At 38.3% G+C, this 27,142-nt stretch overlaps 2 protein-coding genes across 2 annotated transcripts in view; one reads left to right on the top strand and one right to left on the bottom strand.

Annotated features, from left to right (window-relative positions):
• Positions 1-3,079: 3,079 nt before the first annotated feature.
• On the bottom strand, positions 3,080-4,360 carry dctpp1 (dCTP pyrophosphatase 1). The gene is made up of 2 exons (XM_017713521.1): positions 4,278-4,360; positions 3,080-4,126 (listed from the first exon to the last, which is right to left on the bottom strand). The coding sequence occupies exon 2, from the start codon at positions 4,115-4,117 to the stop codon at positions 3,656-3,658; it is 462 nt and encodes a 153-aa protein (XP_017569010.1). The 5' UTR covers positions 4,118-4,126; positions 4,278-4,360; the 3' UTR covers positions 3,080-3,655.
• A 91-nt stretch (positions 4,361-4,451) lies between these two features.
• Positions 4,452-27,142, top strand: part of gatb (glutamyl-tRNA(Gln) amidotransferase, subunit B) — a 29,116-nt gene continuing 6,425 nt past the window's right edge. Inside the window, exons 1-11 of the mRNA XM_017713535.2 lie at positions 4,452-4,648; positions 6,139-6,292; positions 7,344-7,457; positions 17,194-17,392; positions 17,899-18,021; positions 20,581-20,694; positions 20,974-21,058; positions 21,314-21,358; positions 21,664-21,856; positions 22,533-22,666; positions 26,021-26,099. Of these exons, the coding sequence (XP_017569024.1) occupies positions 4,488-4,648; positions 6,139-6,292; positions 7,344-7,457; positions 17,194-17,392; positions 17,899-18,021; positions 20,581-20,694; positions 20,974-21,058; positions 21,314-21,358; positions 21,664-21,856; positions 22,533-22,666; positions 26,021-26,099 (1,401 nt within the window). The 5' untranslated portion in view covers positions 4,452-4,487. The remainder of the gene's footprint in view (positions 4,649-6,138; positions 6,293-7,343; positions 7,458-17,193; positions 17,393-17,898; positions 18,022-20,580; positions 20,695-20,973; positions 21,059-21,313; positions 21,359-21,663; positions 21,857-22,532; positions 22,667-26,020; positions 26,100-27,142) is intronic.

Below are 27,142 nucleotides of genomic sequence, written 5' to 3' on the forward strand. Positions count from 1 at the left end.
AGAGCAGGGTCAACAGATGCTGAGGCGCATAGTGCGCAGAGGTCGCCAACTTTCTGCAGAATCAATCGCTACAGACCTCCAAACTTCATGTGGCCAAGCAGCTGCATCCAAGCGCAATGCAAAGCATGGAATGCAGTGGTGTAAAGCGCCACCACTGGCAATCCGATGGATGAGTCTATGTTTGGCAGTTGCCAGGAGAACGGTACTCGTCTGATTGCATTGTGTCAAGTGTGAAGTTTGGTGGAGGGGGATTATGGTATGGGGTTGGGCTTCTAACACAGGTTTAACGATTTATAGTCATAAATGCGGGATCTAATGTATAACTGTGCTTTGACCTGTGCACTGACCTTTAAAACTGACACACATGGTCAGTCACAGACAACAATCTCACCTAGATAGTAGCTAATGAAATGGTAAAGAAGAGAACGATTCAAGCCAAACATCGAGATTGGACTAAGCAAAGGTAGGCAGCTGCCGAGGGCCTCCATGAATCAAGGATCTGTGATAATGCAATTAGATATACTGCACATGTTGATTTTGAATAAGCTTTTAGGAAACATATGCATTTTATAATGGCATGGACTGGAATAAACAAGGCAATAAAGCAATCTACATAATGCAAAGAAGGGCCTTTGGTATGATTTACTATAAGTTTCAAATGAAAATCAAATTCAAGTCAACCAAGTTCAGCAGAGAAACAGAAAAATAGGGAAAAAAGCAAAAGGTTACTCTGTACCAAATTAACATACTACACTGACAGATAATTTTGCTAGTTGAAAGTACATGTAATACAATAATAAGAATAATATTATAGTTGTTTTGTTTATTAGGCAATATAGTGATACACTTGCCAAGATGTCATTTTTTTGCAGTGATTTTTTTTTTTTAATCTTGGAGCCTTTAGGTTCCCTAAACAGTCGTTCATAGCATGCGTTTCAGAAGAGAATTTGTGGAAGTGGAAAACTGAGGTCCAGAAAGTAAAAATCCTCCTGAGAACTTTGTTCTAGTTGGGCAGACTCTTCTGCAGTTGGTTTTAGCTAATTGGAGATGACAGGCAGTCCTGAGGATCCTGGGGAGGATTTTAGCTTTCTGAATTTGAATTTTCCACTTCTGAGTTTTTGTACATGACATATGCAAGTGTGAAGAGCTGATTAAATGTTTAAAGAACATATAAAAAATTAATTATTGTAGCCAGTTTAAAGTAAATAAGGTGAGGCAGGCAAGTGCACTCACATTGTCTTTGAACACTAACGCGACACCTGCATGAAGATGTCTACTTGGCTCATTGTGTTAAATGCCAGTCGCCTCTTTAAATGGAGAACTTTATCTGATTCATGTTATTCAAATATGCTTATTAAAGAGTAAATAATGACATTTTTACTGAGACTTTGAGACTATTCTACACTATTCATATGTTCAGCCCACAAAGTGTGAGCATTGGGTTTAAAAAAAAAAAAGGCTAATAAAAATCCTAAAAAAAAAAAAAAATCAGCCATAGGCCGAATGGTCTATCGTGGCCTAAATAAATGCCTGTTATATGACCTGTGAAGTTATTTAGTGCTCTAGAAGTACTGACACATCATATACTCAGAAAAGAACATTGTGACAGAATTTATCATGATAATGATCAAATATCACCATATTGACCAACCCTACCTTTAAAGCAGGTTTTTGATCAGACACAGCTCAGCACCTGGAGCCCTGAGTGTGTAAGGGAAGGTTTATTACAGCATCAACCAACCAACCCGCCCTCATGAACTTTTTTAGCAACTGTCTGCATCTTTCATACTAGCTAAAAGAAAAATTACAACTTTGTCACCATTACTGCTCAATGGATCCATTTTTTTTTTAAACAACCTCCGACGATAACTTTACCTGCAATGTGTGCCTTTTTTGGGGAGCTCCAGATTGTTTTGACAGAGTGGCTCATAAACCATAAAAACTAACTTAATCCTTTCTATAATACTGCAATTTTAAGAGAAACAAAACACAAAACCACCCATTTAAGAGGAAGACGTCAGACTTATATCACTATATATTATTATACCATGACACACATGGAAATTGTGATATTTCATTCTATCAATATCACTCAGTATTAGGAGTGGGTGATATGGCAAAAAATATTTTACCACTATAATTCAAGACATTTTCATGATACACAATATGCTTGAAGATAATTAGTTGTTCTGAAATTCAATAACTTGACAAACCTGTATTGCCACATCTAAAAATGTAATAAACCTACAGTGACAAATGATTACTTACTCAATGTTTTACAAACACTGACTGTACTGATAATACCCACCATATGCTCATAAAAGCATACTGTGACATGACATCATAATAGCGAGAAAATAGTTATATTGCTCACCCGTACTCTATTAAAAGAAGCAAGGGGCATACTTTGGGCTTAAGAACATGAACCCTGATGAACAGCAGAGCTTTTGTACAGCAAAAGATGATACACTTGGTATCACTACATGCTCTGAATGCAGGGGAAACACTACATTCTCTCAATGGCAGTCTACCACATGAGCATCATGTGGCATTTTAATGATTTCCTTCCTCCAGCACACATGCATCAATGGATTAAATGCTTTACAATTACCTACTGAAAAATCAAGAACGAACAAGATAAAAACATGCAGAATACAGGACTTGCAGGACCTGGGCTGGTGTTCAGAATCACCACTTAAAGACTGAACTACACAGCAATTTATCTGTTATTTGGACAATGAGTGTGAAGACTCAAAAAAGGACATTCTGGAGAATCACCACCCATATGTCTGAACCAACTTGACAGCACTTAATAATATAGTCATCAGATTGTTCTTTAAGGTGTAATGTGTAACTGCATGCTCTTAAAAACCCACAAAGTATAACTTTAAAACAAACAGCAGAGAAACGTATCAACATTTAACCAGCTTGCAGCCAGTCAAAATCCCTTTCATTATTCATTTTACTCTAAAGGATTGCTCTGTCTGATCTTACACAGGTACAACTTTGTTTAAAGAAACACGAGTCCACAGCATCCTGAATGTTAAAGTTTACACAAAGGAAGGAAGCAGACAGTAAGTGCACTGTAAGGAACCACAACAGTTTATTGGCAGAAAACATGTTGCCCCAACTGTAGTTTTAGTTTAAACTTTGTACTGGTAAAACACACCAAACGTGTATGATCAATTTTCTCCAATTCACATAAAGCAAAGATAATGAACCCTGTGGCTCTTACAGATATAAACAGTAATCTCTGGTCATTTTAAACAGATCGTCATGCAGAAGATATTTAAAGTAGAACACTAGGAGAAAAGCATGAGCCCTAAGCTTAGTCTTGCATGTCCATACTGGGTTCAACTGGCACTTATGAGAGAGAAAAAAAAAGCACAGTGCTGTGGCTCAACTAGTCCACAAGCACAAATACATAAGTCCTATTCAGGTCCATAAAATGCAGATAAAAGTAAGAGTGCTTAAGGTTTGAATTATTAAAAGAAGTCACTGTGGAAAGTGGAATCGCACTCAAGGTCTGTCCACAACCTGTGGATAAAACTAAGAGGAAGTTAGACCATTAAAATATCCCAGTGTGAGGGGATGGGAAAGTATCTAGCATCCAGCAGCAGCTCTTCGTAGCTAGGTGAATGTACATGTAGCACACTCAGTCCGTGTACTCCGTATATTTCTTAGACGATCCGTGCACTTTGCTAGCTGGGTATTTTCTCCGGTTGAGCTCCATCTTTTGCAGCACAGCCTGTGGTAGGTCGACCCTGCACTTCTCTGCCAGTTCCACCAGATAAATACACACATCGCTGAGCTCCTGGGAGACCCTCTCCCGGTCTGCGTCGCTCCAGTCTGGCAGGCCCTCAGCCACCTCCCCGCGCCACTGGAACAGTTCAGCCAGCTCCCCTACCTCTCCCACTAGAGCCAGCAGCAGGTTTCTGGGCTGGTGGAACTGGCTCCAGTCACGCTCGGCCGTGAACTCAGCCTGCAGTCGCCTGATATGCTCCAAACTTGGTTCTGCGCTAAAGCTGAACTCTCCTTCTGGTTCAGATCGCTTAACACTCGCCGGGCCGTTAGCGACTCCATTCGTGTGGGCAGAACCATTCTGTTGCGCTGCCATGGTGTTAGTCTAAATATTGGCGCAAAACAAGAAAATTCAAGTTAAACCGTGACTTTAACAGCCAAAACGGAAAATGTAGACGCCAGAGACCGAGTGTGTTACTGGTGTTGCAGCACGCTGTCATAAAAACAATCATTAAAATAGGTCAAGGCAAACTCACGGTGTCGTTCCGACCACGCGGGTATGATCTCCCGCCACAACAAGATACGGGCGACGGAAATGGATGAAAGTGCGTCACAAACGGAAGAGGCGGAGTACTACAGCATTGTGGGAAATCTAGTTTCTTTAAAGCAACCACGCACGCCCTTCACCCACCGAGCAGCTAAAAACTCAATTTCCCACTTTACCCCCGTTCTATAAACACACAGCAATGGCTGCCTCCTCGTCGGGAAGTAGCACATTAAAGCGTACATTATGTACATTTATTAGATATAGAAGTGTCCGCTGTGTCAGGCAGTGCAACGCCTCGATTAGAACGGTTTGTACGTCTGGATCCACGTCCCAACTCCAACCCAAGATACAGAGTAAGGGGTAAGAAAGTGGTTATAGTGTTCAGTCTCACCCAAACAGGGGTCATCAGTGTCTCCAGAGTTCACAGCATTTTGAAAAACTGTTCCAGCTGTTTAAAACTGTACAGATGCCACTAAAATAACCAGAAACGCACCAGACTACACCTATACAGAGTGAACATGTTCTGTATCGTTCTTGTAACGGGTCTAGTTAAAATGCTACGACAAGCTATGACATATGATGTTGCTAAACGCGATGCTTTTCATTAAGTTAGCTGTCAAAACATTTTAGCAGCGAAATGTAACTAATATATTAAAGTAACAGTTAGCTAACGTGATATTCGTAATTGTAAGATTACAGTAGCTAGCTAAATGTCAAATGCATTGTGTTTTTCATCCAAAAGCCAAAGCCAAGCAAGGATATTTACATTAGCTTTAGCGTATATAAAGGAACACATTTTACTCTAAAACGCGTACTTCGTGTTGTGAAAAGAGCTTAACGTTGTTTAATGAACTACAGCAACACCAGATCTGTCACACTTTACTGGTCATGAACAGTGTCTTATTTTACGTTTCGTTAACCTGATATCGGTTATAAGGAAAGCCTTAACCTGGCTCAGTGTAATCAATGATCTCTGATCACATCTCTCGCTCACTTTATTGGTCATATAACGTTACCCTGTCTACCGCCAAAAATAACCTGGAAAGCAGATTTATTTAATGGTCTACAACATTAAGCCACGTTATAATGTGTTTTCGCCAAGAGGGGAAAAAAACTTTGCTTAGTCCAGACTTTAAACTAACTAAAGTTAGCTTACGAGATCATCATGTTAGCAGTAATGAGCATTTGCGAGCAGTAAACTGTGGGAAGTGTTTGTGTTTTAGTGCAGATTTAGTTAGTTACATTTTTTTATATAAATGTAAGGTTTGTGCCGATAGTATCTTAACGTACTAAAGAACACGTAACATCTTAAATTCAAAAAGTGGTCATAGTTTTCTGCAATCAGTCCGTTTTTCCCCGTTTTTTCGCTATAAGCAATGTTTGGATTCCGTTTTACTGGAGAATATGTTGGTGGATGGATGGATTTAATTTCCCACAGAAAATGAGATTAGTAGTCATATCTGATGACGACTGACCACAACAAGATTTATGACGGGGTTCTCCTCTTCCCTGGCCAGGTTTCCAAAAAAGTGAAAATTGCTATTTTAGCGTTACTGAAGATGGCTGGGTAATTAAAATCTCTTCATTGGTATTAAAGGAATATACTACACAACTGTGGACCAATTTGTCTTTCTCTCTTAGAAAAATGTTGAATTTGCAAAATGTAGTAATTTCCCCTCTGACATTATTCACTAGCATTAGCTTTAGCATGTTGGCTAACAAAGGTTGTCAGGATTGTCACCCACTTACCCTCCAGTCCTTTACACAACGAAACACAAACGTTGTGGGTTGCTAAATATGTAAATAACACGCTATTAAACTGGTTTGTTCGTGTGTGTTTGTTTTGTTAGCGTCTCTTCTCAGCTGCGCGGAGTCGTGGGACTGGAGATCCACGCGCAGATTCACGCGACGTCCAAACTGTTCGCCTGTTCCCGCGTGGCCTTCTGCAGCCCGCCCAATTCATCAGTGGCATTTCTAGATGCTTCACTGCCAGGAACCCTACCGGTGGGTTCTAAAGCATATTAGGTTCCACTGGAGAACTGCAAAAGGCCACACTATCTGTCTAAAAGTCTGCTCCCTATGAAGTTGCGCCTGTGTTCATGTGCATGGAAGTTCTTAGTAACATAAGCTGCTAAATTGACCACCACTGGCCCTAAGTGTCGAAAACCGGTGCCTTTCTTCATAAATCTACCCAAAAAGTGTTTCCTCTGAATTGTATGTGTAAGTAGTATATATGTGTAAGTATGTATAAATAGGGAACAAGGCTTTACACTAGAGGTAGGGAAAATTGCTTCAGGGATTTGATTGCATTCAGCCTCAAAAACATTGTTTAGGTACTGATGTTGGATGAATAGCTCTGGATCACATGCCACTGCATCTCACCCCAAAGATATTGGACAGGGCACTTCATCACTCCACAGAACAGAGTGCTTTTTACCCCTCAAGCCAACACTTGGCACTGGGTGACCTTGAAGTAGCTAATCTCACTCATTAGAAGGACTGCCTGGACACATAGTGTATATGTAATGTGCATAATGTGTACGATACATTTACCTATCCATGTCTAACATCTTGTATGATGAGAAAAAATGTTATGCTAATAATTAAATTTTCATTCTTGTATTCACAATTAAATTAGGTTTTTTCTTAAACGCAAAAAATTCTTTACATTTGTAGTTTGTAAGATTATGTATAGACCCCAGCCTACAGCATTTTAGCTCCAGCCATTCGCGATGAAGTATTGTGTTTCAGTCTGCAGAGCTTTTTGAAGGAGGCACAGTAAAGGATAGCCAATCACAGCAGAGCTCATTTACATATATACATAATCTTCTACAAGGGTACATTAACAAAAAACAGCCTGTTTAATTCTTAGGGCTAAAGAAAGGTTGGAAAAATAATTAATAATAATTAAGAATTATGGTTTTGGTACACAAAACAACATAAATGTCATAAGTAGATTTTATAGAGAAAAAAAATAAAGTACAACAAAAATGTAGGCAATGGATTCTTTAAGAATCATTCCTCTGAGTCATTGGGTCATTTTGTTTTTTCTCAGGTGCTGAACAGAAGATGTGTTGAGGCTGCAGTGATTACTGGTCTGGCCTTGAACTGCACCATCAACAGGAAGTCCCTTTTCGACAGGAAGCACTACTTTTACGCCGACATGCCTGTAAGTTCTCTCAGTCTCACAGTCGCTGGGTAATTGATGACAACACTTTGTCTAACAGTAATTGTTTGATAAAGTTCTGCAGCAGTTGTTTTCTTCTGTTATGGTGGAGTAAAACACAACAGATCACCCCTACACTTCCTGTACTCCATTACAGTCTGTCAGAATGGCCATGTGAATCACATATAGAGCACTGTTTAAGTAAAACAATAGAAGCCATGTCATCATTTGTTGACTAATCATTTTAGCTGTTCATAAGCTGCTCAGTTCAGATGTCATCTATCAGAATAAATGTTTATATATGTACAGAGCAGCACAATGTTTTATTAAGTCATAAGGAAGCAATGCTGTCCTGAAACTGAAAAGTGTTTGAGTTTTAAACCTGCAATTACAGCACTGTGGACTAGGACATACTTAGGCCGCAAAGTTGATAGGAGGTGATTTTAAGATCTCTAAAAGAAGCTGCTAAGTGTTCATTGTTGGAAAAGTGCTTGAAATAAACTTAATGTGGGTTTAGAGAATGAATTCCAATGAAGGTTGGATTGACTAAAAACAAAACTACTTCATTAACTCTTGAGTGATCTTATTTGGCTGTAATGTAGATATCCATTTATACTGGATGTTTGTGGCCCAATATATACTCACTTTGAACAGTTCTACCTTTATAATAAGGCAATAAGCTGAGTGAAGGAAAACAAGTCTTGATTCTTCTTGATTCTAAGGTGAGTGGAGATGCTATAAAACCACTTTTTCCCAATTCAGATACTGAAAACTTTAGTACGGACAGATACCAATCTAATATTTTTTCTTTAAAGGAGCATTCCTGCCAATAGCTTGCATTTCATTCTTTATTTATTGTGTTATGTAATGTTCTGAAGTGCAGCATTATATTTCTCAACCCCATTAGTTTGACGGTTTCATTCATCAGTGTTCTCTCACTACAATACCCAGCCTGCATTATGCAAATATGTCATACAACCACTGGGAATCCCTCCTGCGGCAATTATTAAAAAAAAAAAAAAAAGTCTGACTGCTAGTATAGCCCCTGCTGTAGCGGCTAATAGGTAGTGGAATAAAGTGATATTCCAAGTATTCACCCCAGGGTGCTTGAAGTTTTTGTCACGTTCCTCCCACCTTCAAGATACATCATCAGAAGGGGCTTTTCTTAGTCTTCAAATCATTAGCTCACCCTCAAGACGACTGCAGCCCCGCTGTAGGCATGTTTACATGTTTACAAGGTTATAGTTTTGTATTTTAGTCAAGATTGTCCTCAGGAGATACAGAAGATTACTACCAACATAATTAGGAAGTGAACCTATCATGTTTTGATTGACAATGGAGACCAATTTTGTGAGGAAAAATGTAAATTCTGGAAGTTCTAGATACGTGACTGACTGTGAGTATGTTTCTAAGCAGATTTCAGTCAGCTGTTAGAAATGGAAATGGCAGCAGCAGCTCTGTGCCAGGAATCTTTACTGAAAGACTGTAAAACTGATACATACAAGCTCACATGTATGTTAATGTCTGTTAGCTTCAAATAAAGCTTATGGAAAGTCTTATACAAGCTGTGTTTGATCTAGAGCAGCAAAAAAATGTTCATTAGCGATGACATACTATTAGAAATCCTGTAGGGAGGCTAGCAGTCTTGTTTTTTGACCAAGGTTTGACATTTCTGGCCCAAACTGAAGGCCTAGCTGTAGTCAGGGTTTACCGGTGTGCAATTTGCATTACTCTCCTTTATGTTGTGTTGCCCTACAAACAATTCTGGGACATAAGCTACATTTTGTACAGAATCAGATCAGATTTGTTCTTTTCTTCTTTAGTATCCAATGCCGGATTCTGCCGGTAGCTAATGAGTACATTGAGCATGGCTGTGTCGCCAGTAGATAAAGAAATATAAAAGCTCACATGCTGACGTGTGATGTGTGATGACGTGTAGTAAAGCAAAAAGACCTACTGCTGTGCTGGCAATTGGCAGGAACTACCAAGAATAAGTGTAAAACACTGTTTCAGCGTGTGAAAAAGCTGAGGTTTTGCCCAATCCTCCAGTGCCAACAGGCCCATGACTGATTGGTTTTCATCCCAGCAGTCGTTTGGAATTAGAGTGGCGCTCGTGAAGCGTGTCTGTGTGCCTTGAAGCCCTGCTGAAGAACACAGTAATTAGACGTGTGGATTAGCTGCTGGGGCGCCGAGCCGTGTTATTAGAGCTGGTAGAAAAGTTTAGCGTGACTGCTGCTTTAATGCTAACACAAAAACCTTGAGCAAAGCTGCAGCTGGCATTGCTGATGGAATTAAAGCGATAGTTTGGCGAAAAATCAAATTTACACAGTCTTCTCCCCTATTCCAAATGCAGTCGATCAGCCAAGACATGTTCGGTGTCAGAATTTTTTTATTTTTTATTATTTATTTTTTTTTTTTGCACTGCTTGGCTAATGCCGTTAACAAGTAAATAAAGCAATAGCTTTAATTAGATAGCAATATGCCAAATGCATGTCTAGATCACACTTGTCTCAAACCAGGTAATCTTTAATAGACTTGATTATTTTTGTTTCTGACACTGTTGTCTATAAACATGGACTAAAGTGTGTTAGAATAGCTAGAAACAGTAGCTGCATTTTGAAGACTATATTTATAACCTACTTTTGTCCAATTGTAGACACTGAGAACTGAGGAAACCTTTTATTGACAGCTGTTGTACAAGGAATGCCTTGAATTTGTGCTCTATAATTTTTTAACTTTATAAACAATGAAAAGCTCTTTGGTGAACTTTAACAAGCAAATTCGCACCTTTGACCTCAAGCACAACTGCTTTGGCTGTGTTGCACCGAGTCAGGGCTGCATAGCACCGAGTCAGAGCTGGTGTGGATCCTAATCACACTTTCCCAATCCTATTCTTACATCCTTTGGTTTCTGCTCACGATTGTTACAGTGTTATTGGATGAATCATACAAATTAGTGGACAACTCTGGTAGGAACTTAAAAAGGCATAGGTAGATATGTTTGTACTTCAAAGTATTTGTAAATTAATGCAACAAAGCTAGCACCCAACTCACTTAAATTAATAAAATTTTAGTTATCTTTAATGGCTTGCATGAAAACGAAAATGTGTTTTTAAACATTTGTGCAGGAGCTTCCTTTAAGTTTGGACAACAGAAGGAACATATTTCATCAGGACAGCAAAGACAGCTTACCTGTACCTTTCCGCTTTTCTACAACATCATATCTTGAGAAGTTAGCATTTCTGCTACTGAGTGCTGATTGGTTAACATTTCTGCTACTGAGTGCTAATTGGTTAACATTTCTGCTACTGAGTGCTGATTGGTTAACATTTCTGCTACTGAGTGCTGATTGGTTAACATTTCTGCTACTGAGTGCTAATTGGTTAACATTTCTGCTACTGAGTGCTGATTGGTTAACATTTCTGCTACTGAGTGCTAATTGGTTGGTAAGCTTATCAGCTCCTTGGCTGAGTAAACCGTTTGCTCACATTGATGCCATGAACATATGAGACACCATATATATATATATATATATATATATATATATATATATATATATATATATATATATATACCAAGTCCTATAACAACATCAGTGTTGAAATATTTTATGATATTGTGTTTTGCATTTATAAACTATGATTTTTGCATAAAGGTTCAATAGGAACCCCTTTATTTTGGAATCACTCAGGAGCACCGTCTAGCGTCTGACAAACCCAGAAGACATTACTGAATGACAGTTCTCTCTGCACATTCTCTGCACAATAGAAGACATTAATAATGTAACTAGCCTCTAAACACAAACCTTTAAACATTTCTTCCCCACTTACAATGAACAAACACATGAAAGACAGACTCTATATGTTGTCAGTTCAGACCTGGAAGACCGTATTATTAGATTTACATTTGTGCTTTCACCGTTTGTGTTAGAAGAGTTAGCCAGATTGCTAAAAGCAATGTTATCTTAATGGATAAACGCAGCTGCACACAAGTCACCCCACTATCACCAACCATGCCAGTTATCTGCAGATTTACTGCTACAGATTAGTGTGCAACACTTGTGAGTATAAAATTTTGTTCACTTGTATGTCATTGTAGTATGGCATGTGCTACGGCAGGGAGCTCTCTCACCGGCGTCCTCGCCGAGGTATATTGCCGCTGAGTGTTCGGGGCCCACCTTTCTGTCGGCTCTCTCGGCCGTCATCGTCGGGGCCCAGGGGGTGGGCGTATGCCACCGTCATCACTGGTTATGGTTAGTGAATTAGCTAACTTGTTCACTGCACTACATCGATTTTTTTTTTTTTTTTTTTTTTTTTTTTTTTTTTTTTTTTTTTCTTCTTTTTCATTCAAGCCCATTTTGCAAGCCCACGCAGACAGCAACATCTAGTGTGAATAATAAATGAGATTTTTTTTTTTTGGCACTTTCTCAGTTCAGTTTAACGCTGGATATCCAGGATTATTTTGTCACATTGATTTGTATGTTTATGCAGCTGATACGTCAGTAGTGAATCCCAAATGAATTCAAATCTGCCAAATAGTATCCAGAACCCACTAGGAGGTTCTAAATGATTGTAAACTGACTGTAAAAGACTATTATCTTTGCAGGTTTCTGGCAGTGTGCTAGTATTTTATTTGGCTGCAATACAAACATCCATGCTTATTGGATATTTTGGCCTGGTCCCATATACTCTAACTGCATATGATTTTCCCCTTTAAAACTGAGGAAAAGCATCCTGAAGGACACTAAGGGAGAAAACGCTGGTTATTATTACTCTTTTTCATCCATCCCCCCCTTACAAATCCAATTTCTCTAGTGCTCAATTGTGCTTGTTTTTTGTTCCAGTAATAAATTAATTGATCTGGTGGAACACACAGATGGTAGCTTGTTTGCACTCCACACACCCCCCACCCCCATGTATACATGTTCTGTTTCTCTTGGCATGTCAATAACTCTGATTAATGATCAGCCTTTTTCTTTTTCTTTTTCTGAGGAGTTGCTATAGTAACAGCTATGAGTGGTCTAGTACCTGAGCATTTTTCCTTTTTTAGAGCTACAGCCCAAATGACTGTTTAGCAGTGTAACTGTCTGACAGACGTGTTTCAAGTAAATGTTTGTTTTTTGTTTCGTGTGACTTGTTTTTGGTCATAAATTCATGATTATTTGAGTTCATGCATCCATTAAACATCATATAAGATGTAAACAAGAGGGGTAACATTGACAGAAGAATGTTCCACCCTTTATTGTAATGTGGAGTATAACGAGTCACAGTTCAGTTAAGGGTATGACAGTGGCATTGTGGGTCAGAACAAACATTGATGCAAAGGAAAGGCTTACAACCCCAAAATAACCTTGTTGTACATGTGGTCCTAAAAGCACGCACAGTAATTGTCCTCTGTTTGTTCATGTTGTGTGTAATGTTGTTGATGTGTCTTTGATGTGTCTTTACATAGACAATGTGATATTTTTCTGTAATTTTATTTAATTTCCTCATATTTCTCTTGTGGTAACGCATTGGAACCTGTACATCAACATACACTAGCTTGAAAAAGACTGAAAAATATATTAGAACATTTTAAGTGATTAATTTTCTTGTAGTTTTCATAGTGTGTGTGTGTGAGTGAGAGAGAGAGAGAGAGAAAAATACATTTTCAAGACAGCTGTATGAGGCATGGCCATTAATTAATTGGACTGGTGTAGCTACAGGTGTAAATGCGCCTTTAGACCAATAGCTTTTTCACTGAGCACTGCTTAAAATCAGACATACTTCCACACTCTGTTTACACTGACCCTAACAAATCAATTGTCACTTTGTTTGATCTAAATATACTGTGTACATTCATTATGCAATTAGTGTGGAAAAGTCTGAGATTAGTTATTTAATTCCCAGTCAAAATAGCCATTAAGTACAAGGTACTATTTTCTCCAGAGATATTTCTGGTTAGATTAGATATAAACTAATCTACGTGCATAAGGAAGGAGAATGTTAAAGGAAAAAAGTAACGGAGGAAGCAGGAGTTTCCAAAACTGGATTTTAAAGTGATTAAACGCTACAGGGAAAATTAAACTCCTAAGAACCATCTGTAATACCTGGTACATCACAAAAACTGTCCCCATCAGATAAACAGTATTTAAAGCTTTTGACCTATGGAATGTGGAGAAAATGTTAATCCAAGACTGAACTTAAGAGGTGTGGGGAAAAATATCCCTGCAGATTGTTTTGAAAAACTGAGAGCAAGTCTCCTAAAAAAAAAAACAAAACCAAAAAAAAACATAGAAACTGGTACTGAACTGATGGCCAACTGAAAAAAAGCACAGTTCCAATTTTCTACTTTGTGCAGTGCAAAATACCCGTTGTGGTTGTTGTGGTTGTTGTGGTTGTTGTGGTTGTTGTTGTTGTTGTTGTTGTTGTGGTTGTTGTTGTTGTGGTTGTTGTTGTCAGGCTCTTTATATTTGGTCATATCTGTCTTTTTTATGACCCATGCAGTCATTCAGTGATGTAGAAGTACTGACCATACCCATTGTGTACTCAGAAAAGAATATTGTAATGGAAATTGTCACAGTAATGGTAACACACCATCATATCGCCTAGCACTGGGTATCTGCCTGAAAACAGGAGCCAAAATCAGACATCAGTCCAAATAGGAATCACAGCTAACTGCTAAATCACTGTGAAATGTTGAGCAGTGAAAGCTGCCTGGCTGCCATATTTCTGTTTTCCAGAGCACCGGTACCCATATGGCAGGATTGCATTTGTCTCCAGTCCAAATCCAATAGCATTTCTCAGATAGAATAGAAACTGGAGCTCCAGTTCCAGGTTTATGGTGCTGGAATGGGCCTCTGTCCCAAGGCTTTTAATTAAACAGCTCAGTCACAGTAATCGAAATGGCATTGACCCCAGTGCTGCTGGACCCTTGAGTTGTCTCGATATATGTATATGTATGGTGAGGTGTACATTTCTGAAATGTCTCATTCCTTTGATTTGTTGAAGAATTTAGCTCTTCAGAAATAATTAATATTTTCTAATTAAAAGGAATACTGCATCTTTTTTTTAATCCTAATCTTGATGTGTTACTACGTCCAGTCAGCACCCATAATAATCTTTAAACATTTCTCTGAAACCTATTTGAATTTGAAACTCCAGTCTTTCCACACTAACAATGTACATGTTAAGATGAGACAGACCGAGAGACTGTCTTACCAAAACTGTTCTTATATTCTTAAGATTTATTTAACTTTACAACACTGGAGCAACACAATAAAATAAACAGTTACAATTACTATCACTTTTCGTAAAGTTAGCTGGAATCCATGGTGACAGGGCATCGCCTATGCACACCATTGTCCTGCTAATGAATTACCACAATTTCTTTCCTAGTCCCACCTAGTGCCTCATCTTAGAAAGATCCAAATATAAGATTTACAGATTATTTTCATAAAACCCCCAATAAAGCACCCTTGAATTCAAGAGTGTTCTACAAAAACGTGTTCTGCATAAATGTTCACTGGTGAATCATCTGTCCTTGCAAAAGTAAAGTATGGTGTTCCACAAGGCTCTGTTTTAGGGCCTATATTATTCACAATTTATATGTTACCATTGGGCACCATTATCAGTAAACACAGTATAAATTTCCACTGCTATGCTGATGACACTCAGTTATACATATCAAGTGAACCGGACGATAAAATGAAACGTGGCAAGATTGAGGACTGTCTGAAAGACATAAAAGACTGAATGTCGAGTAACCTTCTCTTACTTAACTCGAATAAAACAGAGATCCTGCTTCTTGGTCCAAAAGCAGCTAGAAACAAACTGTCTAACTTACTTCTTAAACTTAACAATTTTTTAGTTGCATCAAGCTCATCTGTTAAAAATCTTGGTGTCGTGATAGACCCTGATCTGTCCTTCAATGCACATATAACTAATATTACTTCGACAGCCTTCCTGCATCTCCACAATATTGATAAAAAAAAGAAATGCATTATCTCTACAGGATGTAGAAAAACTAGTTCATGCTTTTATTTATATACTTCAAGGCTTGATTACTGTAATACCCTGCTCTCTGGGTGTCCCAGCATAAGCCTCAACAAGCTTCAGCTAGTTCAGAACGCTGCAGCCAGAGTCCTCACAAGAACCAGAAAGTTTGACCATATTAGCCCAGTTTTATCAACCCTGCACTGGTTACCAGTTAAATTTCGCATTGATTATAAAATTCTATTATTGGCCTATAAAGCTCTAAACGGACTTGCCCCTCAGTACCTGAGTGAACTTCTTTCCTACTATGAACCATCACGCCTACTTGGATCACAAGGTGCTGGCTTACTACTGGTACCTAGAATTAATAAAGTTACATCAGGGGGGAGAGCTTTCTCATACAAAGCCCCCCAGCTCTGGAATAATCTTCCTGTTAATGTTTGGGACTCAGACACAGCCTCAGTTTTTAAGTTTTGGCTAAAAACTTGTATAGTCAAGCCTTTGGTAATTAGTCTTCCCTGTCAGATCTAGACCTGACCGTCTCTGCTGCTCTGTTATACTGTAATCTGTGGTCAGCCACTCTTTACAGAACTGACTCTGTCTTTTCTGTGTTGATTTGAACAGCTGCCCACCCTGTGCGTCTGATGCTGTTGGCCCTTCTGCCCTGATCGGGTGCCACTGCTCACCAGCCATGGGCTTGACCACAGCTGTTGCTGCATAATCATAAGAATCAAATTAGCCACTGCTTTCTACCCAATCAACCCCCCCCCCCCTCCACCTTTGTTCCATAATACTTCGTAGTAACAATGTTTGCTATCTGGTGTTGACCAGAGGAGTGTGGGTTCCCCTTCTGAGTCTTAGTTCCTCTCAAGGTTTCTGCCTCTTCTAGGGAGTTTTTCCTTGCCACTGTTGCCGCTGGCTTGCTCATGGGGGCTTGGACCTGGATTTTTCTTTTCTTTCTTTCTGTAATACTGATTGTTCTGTAAGGCTGCTTTGTGACAACACCTCTTGTAAAAAGCGCTATATAAATAAACTTTGCTTGCTTGCTGGCTTTACTGATCACAGCAGTTGCCCACTGACTTTTCTTGTAAGTGAAGCAACTTTTTCTTTGTAAAGCGACCTTGGGTAGGAGGAAAACACTATATAAATAGAATGAATAAATGAATTAAATAACTAATTGTATTATAAGTGAAGTAACTTCAGCTATGTAAAAGGCACTACATCAACTGCCTGTAGCTTCTTTTATAAGTAAACTTTTTCTTTGTAAAGCAAACTTCTTCATTAGAAAGACACTATGTAAATGGAATAAATAAATATCTTTGCCCATTGGCTTCTAGTACAAAGTGTTTAGACTCACTGGAGTTCCTGTTATCGCCTATTGCTATAGGTCCATATGACTGCATCCCTTTAACAGCTTACATTATTTGCACAATGTTTGTGCGTTTGTGTGTGCATTTTGGGGGCAGTCGAGGGCTGGAGGTTAGGGATCTGGCCCTGTGACCGGAAGGTTGCCGGTTCGATACCCAGGGCCGACAGTCCATGACTGAGGTGTCCTTGAGCAAGACACCTAACCCCCAACTGCTCCCTGGGCGCCGTGGATAGGGCTGCCCACCGCTCTGGGCAAGTGTGTGCTCACTGCCCCCTAGTGTGTGTGTTCACTAGTGTGTATGTGGTGTTTCACTTCACGGATGGGTTAAATGCGGAGGTGGAATTTCCCCGGTTGTGGGATCAAAAAAGTATCACTTATCACTTATCACTTACCCTCAGGCAGGTTATCAGATCACCCAGCAGAGACTGCCCATTGCAGTAAATGGGTCACTCATCTACAGCTATTTTGGAGGGAGGAAGAGGAACCAGGTGTTGAGCAGGTGTGTGAGGATCAAACAGATCCAGCTAGAGCAGGACAGCGGGAAGAGTCTCCATGACGACCAGCGCAGCCAGACGCTCATAGACCTCAACAGAGCAGGTACGGCCTGATAGTTTAACCGTGGTGGTCAGGAGAGGTCAGAATATAATGAAGGAACAGAATCAGCCACTTTAATCCCTACAGCTTTAAACACCACTTACAGAGCAAAGAGCTGAATTTAATTAAACAACACTGTCTTATTTTCTCTGTCTCTCTCTCATCCTCTCTTTCTTTGTTACTTTTCCGTTTCATAAATTTTTTCTTTCTCCTTTCTCTGCTCTTTTTCTTTTTTCTTCTTCTTTCTCCACTTTTCTCCCTGTTATCTCTATTTCTGTGTACTCCCTCTCTCTCTCTCACTTTCTCTCTTCATTTTCACTTCCTGTGTACTCTCTCTTCGTTATTTCTATCTGTACTTTCTCTGTGTTCTCTGTCTCTCTCTCTCACACACACACACACACACACACACACACACACACACACACACACACACACACACTCTCACACACACACACACACACACACACACACACACTGTTTTCTCTGTGTCTCTCTCTTTCTCTCTCTAGGAGTGGGTCTGATGGAGTTGGTGATGGAGGCTGATATGAGTTGTGGTGATGAAGCTGCTGCTGCTGTTAGAGAGCTTCAGCTGATCCTGCAGACGCTGGGCACCTGTCAGGGGAACATGTCTGGTCAGTCTCTGACACTTTTACACATTGTCTCTACCCCACCCATCATTGGAAACGGGGTGACCACCACTGTTGTCCTTATATAATTAGGGTGGTGGTCCATTCTCAGCCCAGCAGTGACAGTGACATAGTAGTGTGTGTGTGTGTGTCTGTGTGTATGTGGTGCTGTTACAAGTTTATTTTAATTTATTTAGACATTTTAGACATATAGACAAGTTTATTTAGACATACCAATGTTGCTGGAGGTTTTACGCATGTCAGTTCACTGCAAGGTTGAGAGTGAAGCACAGCCCAAGAATACACAGCTAACAGCAGGACTGATTATTCATAGAGGACTACAGCAGGGGTGCCTAGCTTTTTTGTCTTGAGGGCCAAAGTGCTATACATGTGGTGTTCTGAGGTATAGAGTATACAAATAAATAAGGTACAGTTTTATGTTAAAGTTTATATGCCCCTGGTCTAATTCCATGTATTTGTATGTATGTATCTTCTAAGTGAGAATAAGTTAACACATTGTCTACAGAGAACACACTTCAGTATATGTTAATGCACAACTACTATTTATCTGCTGACTCCAAATTAAAGGAGGGAAACATAAAATGCAGTCTGTGCAAAGATTATGTCATTACAGTATTAAAACGTAATATACATTTACGGCTATCCAGTGCCCACCTAATGTGTAATCTGTAGTGTTATAGAACAAGGCCAGGGTATGTGCGTGTCAGTGATAGCTGGGGAAAACCATAGCAAAATAGACAGGGTTCTGGTAAAACATGGCCCATGAGAAGTTAAAAGGGGGCAAGGGGGTCTACAATGGCACTGATTATCCATAAAGTTGGCCCTAGACTAAAAACGTTTGAGAACTGCTGCTGTAGACGATGTGTTAACTTATTTTCACTTGGAACACCAACAAAACATGTCATTTGACCAGGTGTGTTCAAAGTTTTGCATATGACTGAAGGTAGACCTTACATTTTTTGAAAATGTATTTTATACCATTACACTATAATTTATTACTAAAATGCTATGAAAATCCTGAATGTAATGTCATAGTATAAAAATATCTTCACATGAATCCCATTTGTTTATTCAAAATTTTCTACATAATTGGAACACAACAGAGATCCTTTATTTTCTGAAGGTGGTTTATGTGGCGTTGCTACAGTTTCTGTGGTAGTCCAGGAGGTTGCGATGGTATCCCAGATGGTTTGTAGGTTGTTGCTAAGTGGTTGGTACTGTATCCAGGGTGATTGCCAATTTGTTGCTTGGTAATTGTTTTGTTTTTCCAGATGGTTGCTAGGTGGTATGGTATTCCACATTGTCGCTAGTATTCCTGTTTGCTAGGGTGCTGCTAGATGTTTGATATAGTATTCTAGTGTGTTGCTATTGTATCCCAGGTGATTGCTGTGGTATTTCTGGTGGTTTCTGGGATGTTGCTAGGCAGCTTCTATAGTATTTCACAAGATTGGGGGGATATTGATAGTGTCGATGCATTATTGGGGAGCACAAATATGCCCAACATAATTCCACCATTCATTTCATATTGGAAATAATGCTTATTTTTCGATAATTGTTAAATTGTAGGTGTGATCAAAAAGCTGCATACAAGCATGTTATTCCCAAAGAGACTGAACATCTCAACTGAGCTAGAATTGATAACTGCAGCATAAGTAAGAGGACAAAGATCTGTCAGAAAAATAAGAATATGCCATCAGATAACAAAAATAGTTTTTAATAAATAAAGAAGTCAACTATATAAAAAAGTATTTATTAATGCAACCAGTTAGCCACTTCTGAAAATCCCTCTTTCCTCCAGAAATACAGTGATAGACTGCTTTTTCACCATGTTCACAATTTTAAATAAAAGATTGCTAAAAATTGCTTGTATTTTATGTTTGCTTTAACAGGTTTTCTGTTATTTTGTAAGTTCAGGGGAACCGGTTGAAATGATTGCCTGTGGTAAACTCATGCTCCAGATAGAGATTAAGAAAAATGTTTCACTCTTTGTTTAAAGCACTGAAGCTGAATGGCCTAGGCAGATCCAGATGTCTAATTACAGCAGGGTGTGAAATGCAGCCTTAATATTGGAGTAAATTGTGGTCCATTTCGAAACAGATCATGTTGGAGTCTTAAGAAAAAACATAATTGGTTTCTTCTTCATCTAGTCACAGCTTGTCATGGCCCTGCTGAACTGCTGTCTCCCCATAATGAAAAATACGAGCGTTCCAGTTTAATCAAAAGGCCCCCGAAGCAAAATACAGCAAATTGTTTATTTGGCTTGAACGAAGCAGTGAAAGATTTTCACCAGAGTGCAGGCTGCATCGGGACGCTGCATTATTCACCTACCTTATGCAAATAAAGTCATTCTCATTCAAATTTATGCACAGTCGTGCACAAGTTTTGGAGAATTTTGGACAGCTGAAACAAACCAGTGATTTCAGCACGTTTATTTACATTCTCATTCTCACCCCCCCCCCCCATTTCCTTTTTTCCTCTTTTTCATTTTCTCACTCCTACTTTCTTTTTTCTTCTCTCTCTCTTTCTCCATCACTCTGTCTGAAGAGGGTCAGCTAAGAGTTGATGCTAATGTTTCTGTTCATTGTCCTGGAGAGCCATTGGGTGTGAGAACCGAAGTGAAGAACATTAACAGTGCTCGATATGTAGCAAGAGCCATAGGTAAGAAAATCCCATTCACCCTAATGAGCATCCAGGACACACTCAGTTTATATCACAAGACCTACATTTAGTGCCGGTTATTCATTCAGCCTAATGAGAAACTGTAGAACAGACTCAGTTTATATTACAATACCTGCATTTATAGCCAGCTATTCATTAAGCCTAATGAGAAACTGTATAACAGTGACTGTGATATTTTAAATTTTTTTTGTTTTCATTTTGTTTTATGGAAAAGTTTACAGAATGTAAGAATGCTGTTCTTCTGTTGATGTTTTACAGACTATGAGATCCAGAGGCAGAAAAAGGTTCTAGAAAATGGTGGAATCATTGTAAATGAGACAAGAGCTTTTGACAGCAAGTCTGGGTAAGGGTCAAAAATAACAAAGGCCACATTCAGGTAGAATGGTTGATTGGAACAAAAATAAATGTAAAAGAAAAGGAGAAAAACATATGCATAGTCATTGTCAGGTCACTTTAACCTTTTTATGATAATAATGTTTATTCTGTTCATGTTAAATGTATATATTAAGTAAATAAATATAGTGTAGATGAAGCTCTGTCATGAGTTGTTATGATCCATATTGAGTTTATTCTCTTCTTCCTCTCTCCTCTTTAACAGAACCACAATTCCAATGAGAGATAAAGAGGGACTGCAGGACTACAGGTGAGTGAAAGAGCACGATGATGGGAGTTACAGGAGAGACGGAAAGAGAGGAACAGAGAGCAGGAGAGAGTGCAAAGCTATGGTGTCCAAGTGATGTTGTGTATATACAAGTTGGAGTGGTGGGGAGAGTGATGGGCAGTGAGGTGGTGGGGGCGGAGAGAGTGATGGACAGCGGCGAAGGGGTTATTAGACATCATCTTTTTCAGGTCTTCTCCATTGCAAATCATTAGGTGTATCTCTAAAATTATAGATTTCTTTCCCTGAATACAAACCTTTTAATGTGTGTCTCTCAATCCCTCGCTCAGGTTTATGCCAGAGCCAAACCTTCCCCCTCTGTTTGTTTATGAGGATGAGGCCTCAGTGCCTGCTGGTGTCAATCCCACCCAGGTGGTGATGATTGACAGGCTAAAGGCTGAGCTGCCAGAGCTGCCAGGAGTGAGACGGGCAAGAATGGTGGATCAATACAAGATACTGCCTGAACACAGCTTTACACTAGTGGTGAGAGAGAAAGAGAGATGGAAAGAAAAATGTAGAAAAATTAATTTTGAATTCTTTCCTTTAAAAAAAAAAAGTTGAATACCTATAAAAAAAGTACAGTAGGCATAAAAAGTACAACAGGCAATTAGTTGCTGTAACAACAACTATTTCTCAGGTTTATTATGGCAGTACAGTAGCCTTCATTAGAACCAATTATACAGCAATGATGACTTTCACACCCACACTTTCACAGCGCTAACTGAGTCATATACTGTATTAAGTGGTATTATGTAGGCTGATGGAAAAAACATCATTTGGGTTATTTTTTCTGTTTAAATGTAATTTTTGTCCATAAGGGGGCAGTAACTACTCACTCTCAAACAATAACACTAAGATTATTATTCCGTTATTACTCATTAGACATATTATTTAACTATTACGTATGAGCTATGATAAATGATTCAGCAACTACTTTGAATTATTTAATAATAAATGATGCTGTACTTTTATAGCTCATACAGTTGTCATTCCCAAATATCTTTTAGATATAAAGAAGACTGCTAACTTTAAATAGAGCCTCCAAAACTAGATTAGTTTTATTTAAGTGCTCACTGCATGCACAAGACACTATATTTCTGTTTGGCTAGTATGTTTAGAGATTTAAAGCAGCTGTATGACTATTTTACCTGTGTTTCAGAATGAGGATGGCCTGACGGAATATTTTGAGCGTGTGGTCAGGAACACAAAAGCAGAGCCAAGGAAAGTGATTGGCTGGGTGATGAAGGAGCTTCTGGGTAATCTGAACCAGCAGAGTCTGAAGCTTGCTCAGAGGTGAGTCATTGATAACTACGCAGCAGCACTGTCTGGAGAAGGAGCATCACCAAAATGCTCTGAGACCTCCTGTGTAGGGGTAGGGGGAGCATGTTTCAACAACAAAGTTCAGTTGTTGACTTCTAGAAAAAGGTAATGAATGACCAATGTGCAGGAAAAAGAAATGTTTTAGGAAAAAGAGGAAAACACACAAGGCTTTTGCTGCTCAGTTTCTCTCCCATTTCTCTCTCTTGCCTCCTACATGAACTTTTGCCTCCTCTTTCCCTCCTTTTTCCTTCACAATTTTCTCTGTATTCCATCCTCTCTTCCCTTCTTTTTTCAGAGGTAATAATGAGCAGCACTGACTCCTACAGCTCTGAGAAAGATCACATAGATGCTATCACGGCCAAGACCCCCAGTGCGAAATCGGCAGTTTGCTAATTGGCTCTTAAATTGCGCAGTGATGAAACGTTTGGTGTCAATTTTTTTTTTTTTTTTTTTTTTTTTAACTGAAACAGAACCGCTCATAACAACAGAAAGAGTCTGTGTTATACAGCCACTGGTGGTAAATAACAACAAATTGAGGTTGTTTTTGCTTGTTGCCTAAGGCTGTATGCAAGTGTATGTCTGTACTCAAGATCACTGATCCAAGACCAACTTGATGATCACCTCCATGTTTTTACAGTCCTCATTGACACTGAGTAAGTAGGGATTAAAAAAAAAGGGAGCCTGGAGGAGAGTTGGCCAGCCATGCTGCAGCTAAAGTAGCATAAAGTAATGAGTTCTCCTGGGTCCAAACAATCCTACTTAGACTTTTTCCTTACCCTCTCCATATCCACCAAGGGCAATATGTACTTATGAGTGCACACACACCCAGAATGTGCTTAAATACGAACACGAGGCACGAGAATTGAACATTTGGGTAGCACTTTATTTTATGGTATGTTAAATATTACTGTTAAGTGCCATCAAGTTAGTTCTGACTCCTTGTGACTATAGAAATAGTCTGTCTCCAGAATATCCTGTCTTTTATTTGGCTCGTCAGACTTCTAAATGGATTGTATCCATTCATCTTATTGCTGGTTGTTCTGTGTCCTGTTTTAACTTTAGCTTTTCCAAGCATTATGGTCTTTCCAGTTAATTGGTTCTTCTAAGAATATGTCCAAAAATAATTTTGAGTTTGGTTATCTGGGTTTTGAGGATGCATTTGTTTGCTTTGGCATGCAAAATATGTAATATGTAAAAAAAAATATCTGGTACCTACATTGCATGTGCATAATATGTTCCAGGTCTGTATGGCAGTACTTAAACATAATTTACTGTTAAATATGTAGTACTTACAATTACAACTTGGTGCATACTCTGCAAGAAGAAATATGTACAGAGTAACTAATGTGAAAAATGCATGTTTCTGCATTAGCAAATAAACACCTTTTATGAGAAGAGTAGATTACAGGTTCAGGTAACAAGTTTAGGGTAACTGAATTGTACCTCAGTACAAGTACCTTTTTTCCAGTACTGTAATTTATACCATTTTGGGCAAACGCTCTATGCTGTACCAATAAGAGTCCTTGAGCAAGACTCCTAACACTACCTTTGCCTATCTGTGTAAAATGATCAAAATTTAAATTGCTCTGGATAAAAGTGTCTGATAAATGCCGTAAGTGTTAACATATCACTTAATATAAAATTAATTACTGTCCTGGAATAAAGTAATACAGTAATTACTCTAACCTACTGTGTGCTTCTGGATCACATGTGCATGTATTTACTAAAATGCTGAATCATTAAAAGCTGAATTATACCTGGTATTTCTCACACTTGTTCCTTTGTACTTACATTCAGAACTTGCAAAATATGTATGAAGTATTACTTATAATGGCAGTTTGACTCAAAAGTAAATAAATGAAGCTGATGTTTACATAGTGTTCTTGAGAGTTTAAACAGTGTTATTTGATGTTTAAACAGTTATTTTGATATTTACTGCAGGTAATATAAATGTTAATTATTCTTTCAGCTTGTTTGAGGCTCACGTTACCATTTAGCTGCTGTATCTGCTGCTGCTGGTAAAGGAAATCTCTTAACATGGACTTGGAGATGCTGCTGCTAATTTGCTGCCAGCTACTGATAGTTGTTCAAATTTGAGTACATTGAGTTGAATATTTAGAATAAAGACTCACTTCCAAAATCTCCACTCATATTTCAGTGTGTTCCTCCCTCAAATGTATATGCATAACATAGAGCGAGGCTTGTATGCCTTTTTTGTATCTTACAGTACTATTCAAACATAAAATGTCTGTATTTCAGTATTGAAATAGTGGCACCTCGAATTGCTAACCTAGTACTCCAGTACCCATATACATTTTACTACTAGTATATATACCATATACTAGTTTTTACACCTCAGTGTAGAGGTGGTTACTATGAAGATATTTTATTGTTATTGTGATCAATTTCATTGTGATAAACAAAATGCATTTCTGAGTGTATTGTGGATGTTGTGGATGCTGAACACTGACTGAAAATGACTGACTGCATGTTTTATTACAAACAGAGCATAATTAGCCCTGTTTAACTGTATTTAGTGCAGTAAAATTATGTAAATGTAAATTATAATATACCCAGAGTTCTTAAGGCAAAAAATTACAGTAAGTGTAAAGTTTTAAATTTAGTCAATATGCCTAATATCTAACTTTGAGACAGTTGTGAATGATATAACATTATTTAACCTATTTCTAAATGTTTTACTTGTTTAAAATAATTTTCAATTGCAAGAATATCTTATTCTGTTGGCAGATAATTTTACTTGGTTTGGGAACCAAGTAATATAGTTTTGCTTATGTAAATAAATAATGCTAAAATCAAGTAATATTATCTACCAGTAAAAGTATTTTAAATAAGTGAAAGTGTCAAAAAATAAGTTAAATAATCATATTATTTTCTTACAACAATCTCCTAATGAGAAATATTACATCTATTAACTAGATTTAAGATGTTTCTGCTTGCTAAGATATAGTTTTGCTAAAATATCTGGCCAACAGTTGCTCTGTGGTCACAAAGTGACCACTGATGAAGAACTAGAGGATGGCTAACACTGTGCATCATTAGATGGGCTACAATCTCTAACTGTATACCAAATAATATCAGGATACAGCAGTGGTACCAGTGGTGGTCTTTTTCCACTGATAAATGGATAGAGAGGAGGGCTCAGAAACTGTACAGTAACAGATGAGGTAACTGTAGGCCTATAAAGTGAAGGTGATTCTTAGGCGTTTCTCATAAAATAGAGTGTAGCTGCATGTTTAAATAACAACTTATTGTGTATGTATTTACATTTTTTTGTTTCTCACCTCCTTCCCCCTCTTTCTTTCTCAGCCCTGTTTCTCCTGAAGCCCTGGCGGATCTGCTAAACGTTCTGGAATCTGGGCACATCTCCTCCTCCGCTGCCAAAGTGGTGAGTCAGAAAGGGAATGCTTCACTAATCTTGTTTCCATATTCAACACTACAGCACCCACTGACATTCTGCCTGCTGCCAGCAGAATGCTGAACCTCAGGGAGGCTCCTACAAGTACAAAACAGTGTAATTTATTTAAACGCTCTTTAATGCAAATCAGCTCACCTCGCCTGTGTGTGCAATTATGTACATTGGAGGAAAAACTGCATTGATCAGATGGCGGTGATTCAGCTGCCTCAACTTTAATAATAATAAGTAATAATATAAGTATAAACAAATATTATACAACAATTCTAATAGTATTCAAAATTCAAGATATATTGAGTATACTTAAGATGTTGTCACTTGCTTAGATATATCTATTACTACGTGTATAATATATCGTACTATGCGTGCATTAGATGAATGTAATAAAAATCAGTAAAATTAAAAATAAATAATGATAAAATAAATTCTCTGATTGTTCTACTTTTTTATTTCTTCTACTTTAATGCTGAATCGAACAAAAAAAACCGAATCAAACTGTGGTTACCTGAATCGATTCCTACAGAATCGTAATTGTATACTTGAATTTCATTCCAAATTTATTATTAAGATGAGCTCTCTGCATTTATTCATGAATGGCGTATCTTGAAAGCACACTCAGACTGTTCCTTTTGTACGTGAGGTTGGAAACTGTACACATTTTGTTTTGTGTCAAATTCACTTTTTATAAATCACCACTTAAACATGGATTTTCCCATACAATCAATTTAACTATAAAATATATGGATACATTTTTTTTTTGTATTGCATATGTATGTATTTATTAAACTGAAATATGGACATATTAGAACAGCAGAGACTAATCATACATGCATACAAAAGAAGAATGAATGAATAAATAAATAAATAAAACGAACAAACAAATTAGTTAATTAAAAAAATGAAAATACTACATACATCTAGAGACTAAGGCTACATTCACATTACCAGATTAAAGTAGCACAAATGTGACTCAGATCTGATGTTTTCAGGGCTGTGTGGACATACAAGTTTGATCT

The sequence above is a fragment of the Pygocentrus nattereri genome, chromosome 22, assembly GCF_015220715.1.
Source record: "Pygocentrus nattereri isolate fPygNat1 chromosome 22, fPygNat1.pri, whole genome shotgun sequence".
Classification (NCBI taxonomy): Eukaryota; Metazoa; Chordata; class Actinopteri; order Characiformes; family Serrasalmidae; genus Pygocentrus; species Pygocentrus nattereri.